This window comes from Psammomys obesus, unplaced genomic scaffold, assembly GCF_907164565.1.
Source record: "Psammomys obesus unplaced genomic scaffold, mPsaObe1.curated_primary_1811, whole genome shotgun sequence".
NCBI classification, from domain to species: Eukaryota; Metazoa; Chordata; class Mammalia; order Rodentia; family Muridae; genus Psammomys; species Psammomys obesus.
The window spans coordinates 9,463,907-9,473,087 of NW_026596120.1; the positions used below are offsets into that span (position 1 = coordinate 9,463,907).

General features: G+C 44.1%; 1 protein-coding gene across 1 annotated transcript; it reads left to right on the forward strand.

Annotated features, from left to right (window-relative positions):
• Positions 1-1,739: 1,739 nt before the first annotated feature.
• Positions 1,740-8,870, forward strand: A4gnt (alpha-1,4-N-acetylglucosaminyltransferase). The gene is made up of 2 exons (XM_055629694.1): positions 1,740-2,150; positions 8,256-8,870. The coding sequence occupies exons 1-2, from the start codon at positions 1,740-1,742 to the stop codon at positions 8,868-8,870; spliced, it is 1,026 nt and encodes a 341-aa protein (XP_055485669.1).
• Positions 8,871-9,181: the final 311 nt, after the last annotated feature.

The window sequence follows — 9,181 nt, forward strand, 5'->3', positions numbered from 1 at the left end:
TCAGATGAAGTCAAGCAGAGGGCAAGAAGCCCTCTCAGAAAGAGGGAGTCCTGGACTTGGATGCTGAGCTCAAAATGGCTATCTGGACTAGGAGAACCGCAACCTCAAACAGCAGGGTTCCTCCATTAAGGAGAAAAATAACTCGGCCATGTTATCTGAAGGTGATCAAGTTAACTTGGTAAGAGTAAGAGGACAATCCTACCCCACAGTGGTACATCGAGGCAAAAAGACCCTGCCTGCCTGCAGCCCTGATATCTGGGGATGTGTTCCCATTGTCTATCCCAGGGCCTTTAAGCTACTAGAGTTTGTCCACAGCTTTGATGGTGCAAACAGTCTTTCTTTTCTTTTAATCAAACCTTTTAAATAATGATTGCAAAGGAGAAATCTGGGTCAGCTTACAGACTGTCCAGTGAAGAACTTTCACACCTCTGTCCATGAGTTTGATTCAAACTAAGCTGAGCAGGCGCAGGGTGAATTGGCGCCAGCATTGTGCTCTCACAGAGTTTCCTCCTCCTCAGAGGAGTCTCTTAGAGCTTCCATGATAGATCCCCAAACAGGATTTGCCAAGTGTGTGGGTCATCTGAAAAATCTTGTGGACTCTTATTGTCCCCACATATCTAGGTTCATGGTGTGGAAGGAGGAGCTTAGGGAAGGGAGGAGTTTCTTGGGGAGTTCTTAATGTTTAGTCTTAATCTGCCAATGATTTACTTTCCTGTGTGTGTGGCTGAATGGAAAGACTGGGCAGTGAGTTGTGAGAATATCTGTACAGAGTCTATCACTTCTAAGACCTCAACTACTGGCAAACTGCAAGTTTCTGGCTGGAAAGTAAGTTCTGGGCTTCTGGATTTGAGTTTTCTGAGTTATGTAGAAGGAAAAAAAAAAAGGACCTTTTAGTAATTGAGATTCCTGAGATTCCCGCTGTCTTGGAGTCAGCTTGCAAAGATATATGGAGCCTGGATTTTGGTGATGATACAGGTTTGAACCACAGCTCCATTGCTTGCAAACTAGGTTCACAATGTAACCCTCTAACCTTCAGTTTGGACCCTTGACTAACTTTTTTCTGAAATCTTTTAATTTTGGAACATATTATATTCCATTTTCTCCATCTTTCATCCATAGAAAGTTGGTGATAGTTTGGCCTCTTCTAAAATTTATAGTAGTGATTTTTGTTTGTTTGTTTGTTTCCTTGACTGGTTTAGAATGGTTAGAATAGTATTGACTAGCAAGAATGATGATTGGCAATTTATCAGAGTTAAGCTGTTTTGGAATGTTTTGTGTGAAGAAGGTGGATTGCTCTATTGTTGTTATCTGTATAAAATCATCTATTTATTTCCATCTATACAGTATCTGTATATTATCATCTATGTATTGTTCTCGCAGGTATCATTTACCAGATTAAGAAAGTTTCTTGTTAAGAAAGTAACCTCTTTTTTAAAAAAATCATGAACGTGTATCAAAAATTCCCACATTCTTGACATTTATTGAGTCCGAACAGCCCGGTGATTTTCTTTTCTTCCGTTAAGACAATTAGTGTATTAATAGTATGTATATTAAAGTCTAAGATGAACTTTTTAAATATTGCTAGGTTTGCTTTGATTATATTTCATTCAGGAGTTCTCTCATCTAAATCGATAAGTAACGTTCTTACTCATTTTCTTGCAACTGTCTCCCTCAGGATCACCAGGGTGAATTCTAATGAACGCTGCTGTTTGAAGGAGAGGCTGGGAGGGCTGGAGGACATGCTGAAGGAACTTCACCTCTCCGTGTCCCTGGTCCTGGTGTTTGCCTGTGGCCTGCTATACAAGCTCACCCTGAGGTCTCACTGCTTCTTTGCCTGCCTGCCTCCCTTCTCGTCTCTAGGGAGGCTGGAAGACCTCCTGAGCAATGGACGGAGCATTGTGTTCATAGAGACCTCTGAGAGAGTGGAGCCGCCTCCACTGGTCTCCTGCGCTGTGGAGTCCGCTGCCAAGATCTACCCTGAGCAGCCTGTCATCTTCTTTATGAAAGGGCTCAGCAACACCACACAGCTGGCTTCAAATACCAGCTCCCCAGCTTTCTCCCTCCTTTCAGCCATTGAGAATGTTTTCTTTGCGCCTTTGAACATGAAAAGACTATTTGAAGACACGCCCTTGTTTTCTTGGTACACCAAAGTAAGTGTTCAAAGCATCGAGACAGTCTGCGTTGGGAGGGAGAAACAGAACCTGCAGAAAATGAGTCCCATACCTTCCCCGTAGACAGACAAACTGAGGGCAAGGGCTCAGGAAAGAGAGTCTAGTTCTCAAGACTGGTGGGTTCCTGCCCCATGTTCACCCTGTGGAGCTCTGGTTCAGGTAAACGGGAGACGTGTCAATTCCACTGGTGCCTGGACAGGTTTCCTTTGCATCAAGGCGTATTTCCTGGAGGATGTTTGCTATCTGGAGGTTCTTTCTTTCTCTCCTTTCTTCCATCTTTCCTTCCTCCCATCTTTCCTTCCTTCCTTCTTTCCTTCTTTCTTTCCTCTTTCCCTCCCTTCCTTTCTTCTTTCTTTTTGGTTTTTGAGACAGGGTTTCTCTGTGTAGCCTTGGCTGTCCTGGACTCACCCTGTAGACCAGGCTGGCCTTCAGTTCGTAGAGATCCACCTGCCCCTGCCTCTCAGAGTGCTGGGATTACAGGTGTGCACCATTGCGCCCAGCTGGAGGCTTTTCTTAACTGAATGAATTTTAATCTTTTTTAGGTATTTGGAGGCTTTACTTTCCATATAACTTAGGACCCATCTGTGCTAAATCCTTTCAACACCAGAGGCGGAAATGAAGCGATATTTAAAATGAAAGTGATGTAGGTTGAAAATTCAGGAAGGATCGGAGGTATGCTGCTCCATGAGACTGGGTTGTAGCAAGAGCTGATTGAGAAGGCCCTGGAACTCCGAGGAATCCGGTGATCCTCCTCTTAGCAGTATGTCGTAATAAAGGAAATAATATTTCAGTGTAATGCTGGTCTCACAGAGGGCGCACAGTGGGTTGAGTGCCGGTCCTCGAAGATTCCATTAGACAGGGTTTAACCGAGCTTCTAAATGACATCTTATGAAAAGTATAAGACAATACTGAATGAATGACTCCTTCCCACTATAATGTAATCATAGTGATTTCAGTTATGCAACCATCTCCAGCATTAAGAAAACTGAGAAAGCTTTCAAGGAGCACACACCAGCAGTTTCACTACTTGAGAGGTGGAGGTAGGGAGATCAGGAATTTAAAGTCATCTTTGGCTTCATAGCAAGTTGTAGGCCAGCCTGGGTTACTTGAGATTCTGTCTCAAAATACAAAAAAAATAAAAATAAATAAAATAAAAACCAAAGACAAATCAAGCTCCCTCCCCACAATAAACAAACAAACAAACAAACAAACAAACAAAAACACTAAAGAAACTATACACTTACAATAGATGTTTGAATAGGATTGAAATAGAAGAGACTTTCATTAAGGTTGATTTTTTTTTCTGAAAAATTTTTTCTTTCTTTCTTTCTTTCTTTCTTTTTTTTTTTAATTCACTTAACATCCTGATTTTAGCTTTATCCCCCCTCCCCTCCTAGCTCCACCCTCCCTCCTTCTTCCTCAGAAAAGGGGAGCTTCCTTTCCCATCCACCCCAGCTCATCAAGCTGCATCATGACCTCTTTCCCTGTGGCCTGTTAAGGCAGTCCCACAAAGGGAAAATGATAAGGAAGCTGGCAAGGGAGTCCATGTCAATGCAGTCCCCCCTTCTCTTACTAGAGGACCCACATGAAGCCTAAGCTGTCCATCTGCTACATTTTTGATGGGGGCCTATGTCCAGCCATGTATCGCCCTTGGTTGATGTTTCAGTCTCAGCAAGCCCCTTTGGGTCCTGGCTAGTTAGCTCTGTTGGTCTTCTTGTGGAGCTCCTGTCACCTCCAGGTCCTTTCCTCTTTCCTCCCACTTTTCCACAAGACTCCATACATGTTACCCCATGTTTGGCTGTGAGTCTCAGCATTTGTTTTGAGGTGCTGCTTGGTAGAATTTTTCAGAGGACAACGGGGTCAGGCTCCTTTTGGCTGAGATTAAGTGTGCTATCTGTCCTTATCAGCCGATTAAAAAAAAAAGATTTATTTATTTATTATTTATACAGTAGTCTACCTGCATGTGTGCCTGCAGGCCAGAAGAGGGCACCAGATCTCATGATCTCATTACAGTTTGTTTTGAGCCACTGTGGTTGGTGGGAATTGAACTTTTGGAAGAACAGCCAGTGCTCTTAACCTCTGAGCCATCTCTCCAGGCCCCAAAATGTTGATCTTATAAAGAAAATTATTATTTTTATTATTATTAACCTCTGAGCCATCTCTCCAGCCTTATTATTATATTATATTATATTATATTATATTATATTATATTATATTATATTATATTATATTATATTATATTATATTATATTATATTATATTATATTATATTATATTATATTATATTATATTATATTATATTATATTATAATTATTTGTTATTTTTTTGTTATTTTTTGAGACAGGGTTTCTCTGTGTAGCCTTGGCTGTCCTGGACTCACTTTGTAGACCAGACTGGCCTTGAACTCACAGAGATCTGCCTGCCCCTGCCTCTCAGAGTGCTGGGATTGTAGGCATGCACTACCACACCCGGCTAAGAAGATTATTCTTAAAAACATAAATAATTTAAAAGTCAGTGTCATAACATCTGCCCACCATATGAAGTTCTCTCTAAATTCTAAATCACCCTGGACCAAATGTCAGCAAATATTTAAGCTTTGTGAGCCAAGTAGCAAAAGGATTATTGTACCTGTTGCTGTAGTGGTTTGTAAGATCTCCTTTAACAAATGACCTCAGACTTGTTGGACTGACAGCAATCCACATTCAACCCTCTCAGCTCTAGAAGCCACAGTCACAGCAGGGGCTGCAGGGCAGGCAGCCTCTGGTGGCCAAACTGTTTTTTGATCTCTAGCCCATCAGTCCACTAGCCACCTCCTTCTTCAAACCCCCTTTACCTCTGTGTGTGTAACGTCTCTATCCACCTGAATCTTTAAGTGGCATCAGTGAGATTCTTAAGGACTCATCGGTGTAGTCAAGGATCATCACCCCATCTCAGTGTCCCTAACTTAATCACATCTGCCAAGATCCTCTCCCACATTTACAGGTTCTAGGAATCAGGACCTGATATCTTCCAGTGGTCATTTGTCAGCCTACTATAGTATAATCATTAAAGGAGAGAGAACCCTTCCCCTGCCCTGCCTCTTTATCTGGGTGCTAGGGGGATGGATTGTGGCTGGCAGGCTTGAGTCTAGTTCCTGCCATTTGGAAACATTTGTCAGACTAAGCTGCAAGCCTGAGGGGGGACCGTTCTAGTAGATTAGGCTGGCAGGGGCTGGGGTTGAGGACAGCTTCTGGAGTCAGTTTCTCTTTGGGCTCTAGAGGCTGTTAGAAGCCAAAATTCCACCTGTTACAAGAGCTTGGAAATGTCAAACTGGGATTAGCCAGGAAGAAGGGGATCAGTTCAAATGTATGAACTGTCCACCTGCTGCTGGTCTTGGCAGTTGCCAGCAGCAGGGTTCCTGGAAAGTGGGTGTCATTGTCCCAGGAGCAGCAGTGTGGGACAGGCCAGGAAGGCAGGTGCCAAAAATAGAGGAGACAGATAACTTGGTCTCCATGGCTCTAAGCTGCTGGAGGATGCCCCAGGCCTGCACAACTTTCCTCATATCTGAGCCAGATTGTTCTTATCTAAACGGTGCTCTGTTGCTTGGGAAAAGAAATCTCAAAGCATGTTATTTTGGGAGATGCTGCATACTACGTCTCTTTCTCGTGGATAAGTTACTCAACAATAATAGTAAAGCCAGACAGTAGCGGCACAAGGCTTTAACCCCAGCATTTGGAAGGCAGAGGCAGGCGCATCTCCAAAAGTCTGAGACCAGCTTGGTCTACAGAGCGAGTTTCAGGACAGCCAGAGTTATGTGGTGAGACCCTGTCTCAAAACAAAACAAAACACAACAAAACAAAACAAAACAAAAACAAAAACAAAAAGCAAACAAACAAAACCAAAAAAGTTATTAAAATCTCATTATGGTTCTGCACTAAGGAAACTTGAGCTCTATTTAGAACCCTCTTTACAGTATGATACATAAGTAACCTCTTGGAACTAGAATCCTTTGGAGCAAAGCGTGTGATGTACTAAGATGGACCTAGATTTTACATACTGGGTTTTAGGAGCAAAGTGGGCCCTGAGTTGCGGAGTCCCCGAGTACCTGCTTCATATGAGTCTGTAGGGTTCTGGGTTGAGATGTGTAACTAGCATATTCATACTATGATACCCTAGAGGGAACTGGGCCGTGGTGTGTTCTTTCCCAGTTGGGCCTCTACGGGAAATAGATGGGGGTGCGTGTTAGAGAGGATCCATTGTGCCATCCACTTCCTAAGGACTGCTGGGTTTGCTACATGAGCCCTGCAGGCAGTTGTGGCTCTTGAAGATGTCCAGAATCAGCATGGCGGTTGTTTTCAGTCCTCCTGCCACTCACCCTATGTCAGGTGGGTGGCGGTCTGATGCTGGCATCCAGGAAGGGTCCCTCTTCTGATCCTCCTCTGATGTTCTATGTCTCTCAGCTCAGCCGCAACCCCTACGTTCCCAGGTTACACTCGTGTTAACCACAGCGTAGTTTCTCGTGTATGAGTGAATATTGCTCAGGTTCAATTCACCCCCCTTGCCTGAGGACAAATGACAGAGCATCCTGATGCTTCACTTTCTCATTTGGAAGGTAGAATGGCCATGCATCCCATCTTCGAGGATTTGTGTAGATGACAAAGTGCTCTAACCATCACTGATACGTGCTAGCTGTTGTTTCTGAGGTCTCAGGAACAATGACCGGATGATTTTCAGCAACTGTGAGGTTCTCTACAAAGATTTTCTTAGCTTGCTTTCATTTACAGTAGAATCTTAACGACTTAGTTTTTGATCAAGACCAAAGGTCCTTACTTAATCTTTTATAAGATATATTTAAACTCAGAAAAAAAATATACTTGTTTTTGTGTGTGTGTGTGTGTGTGTGTGTGTGTGTATGTGTGTGTTTTCAAAATCTTATCATTCTAAAGGGAAACACTATGACGTATACTGATTCATTTTTATTCCTCTGGGTTCTTCATCGTTTTGCTTGTGTTTTAGCACTACAGTCATTCTTTCCTCCTCACCTGCCCATCAGCAAAGGCCGACATGTTGTTTTTATCTGGAATACAGGCCCTGACCACTTCTCTCACACCCTTAGATAATCAACCCTGACCCAAGTCTGGATTAGGTCAACAAGCCCCTAGCCTTTCTTTGAATCTGTCCTCATCAATTCCCACCATTCTCCAGATCCTTGTCCACACAGCAGCCGAAGTGACCCTTGGAGAACCTATTCAGATTATGTCATTCCTTTCTCCTCAACCTTCCAAAGAGCTTCGGATCTTGATTCCAGTCTGCATGACCTTGACCCCCTTTTGCGTACCCTGCTCTGTTCATTGGCTACCCCCTCCCTCCCCGACTCTGCTTCTGCCTTAGGGCCCCTGCGCTTGCTGACTGTTCCGCTTAGAGCTTTCTCCCGGATGAGTCACACACCTATTACAATCAAGTTTCTGTGGAACCCTAATGTGACATTGTGTACTCTCTCACTCCTTCATAGTGCCCTTGCCTAGTCCTTTTATTCCCTCATAGTCCTTATCAACATCAATGAAGTGAATATTCGTTTATTATTGATCTCCTTCCAGTGGGGATTTTTGCCTGTTTGTTCACTACTGTGCTTTTAGCAAATCCACAGTGCTTGCTGCACAGTGATAAGGTCCTCACTGAGCTTTACTGAGGGACCTTCCAAGCAAACAAAGGCACGCATGCGTGCGTCCTTAGATTCTTTTCCTTTTCCCCCAGTTTTGAGAAAGTAGGGGAAACTTGAGGAAAATCTACTTTCTTTTTAAAAGTTTCCTAGCTTTGTTTTTTTACTACCCATCGTCAATATTTTGAGGACCTTAAAAAAAAAATCCAACCTTCACAGTCACATATTTTTTGACATCTTTAATAGCTGCTGAAAATCTTTGCACTGGTACCAAGTGCTACACATTCTTAACGTCAAGAAAAATCAGGAGGTGAAGGTAAAATTGAGAAAAATTTTTTTACAGAGTTTGGCTTGCTCTCAAATAGATTTTGAGGTTATCTGCCCTGTTGCATTCCTTCCTAGCCTCCCTTCCTGCTTGCGGGCTCATTTGTACCTGTTCCCATAGATCAACAGCAGTGCAGAAAAATACTGGCTCCATGTCAGCTCCGACGCCTCCCGCCTGGCTATCATCTGGAAATACGGTGGAATCTACATGGACACCGATGTCATCTCCATCAGGCCCATCCCCGAGAAGAACTTCTTGGCAGCGCAGGGTTCCCGGTACTCCAGTAACGGGGTGTTCGGCTTCCTCCCCCACCACCCCTTTCTGTGGGGCTGCATGGAGAACTTCGTGGAGCGCTATAACTCGCGCATTTGGGGCAACCAGGGACCCAATCTGATGACACGGATGTTAAGATTGTGGTGCAGACTTGAAGACTTCCAAGAGCTGGGTGACCTGAAGTGTCTGAATATTTCATTCCTTCACCCTCAGAGATTTTACCCTATCCCCTACCCGGAGTGGAGGCGCTACTACCAGGTGTGGGACACGGAGCCCAGCTTCAATGCCTCCTACGCGCTGCATTTGTGGAACTTCATGAACAAAGAGGGCAGGACCCCGGTTAGTGGAAGCAACACTCTGGCGGAGAATCTCTATCAAAAGCACTGTCCTAAGACGTACAGGGTTCTGATTCAACGCGCGGAAGAAACGGCGTCTAGGGAGCCAGGAACAGGCAACAGATAGAAGGCTGCCGCCGTGGGAAACTGGACCCTTCCTGAGCTGCCTGCCACGCTTTGACTTGGTCTCCGTTGTCTCTAGGGCTAGGAGCTAACCCACATCTTCAGAGTTAACTTTCTCTGGCTGTAACAGCACCCTTCCAAAGAAAAGTGCCTGTAAACACAGACGTTATCCTTCATGGAATAGCAAGCCTGACGGCAGGTGACTTAGGACAGGTCTATAAGAATAGTCACCATTGGGAGCCTATGCTCGAATCTTCCTGTTTGTTGTCCTAGTGTGTGTTGTAGCCCGTGCTCCACGTGGTTGCTGGAGTTCCA

Bases quoted from the DNA above. Each gene is read 5' to 3' on its own strand.
- A4gnt (XM_055629694.1), top strand. From the start codon at position 1,740: ATGCTGAAGGAACTTCACCTCTCCGTGTCCCTGGTCCTGGTGTTTGCC. The intron at 2,151-8,255 runs GTAAGTGTTCAA...CTGTTCCCATAG, and splicing joins TGTTTTCTTGGTACACCAAA to ATCAACAGCAGTGCAGAAAA.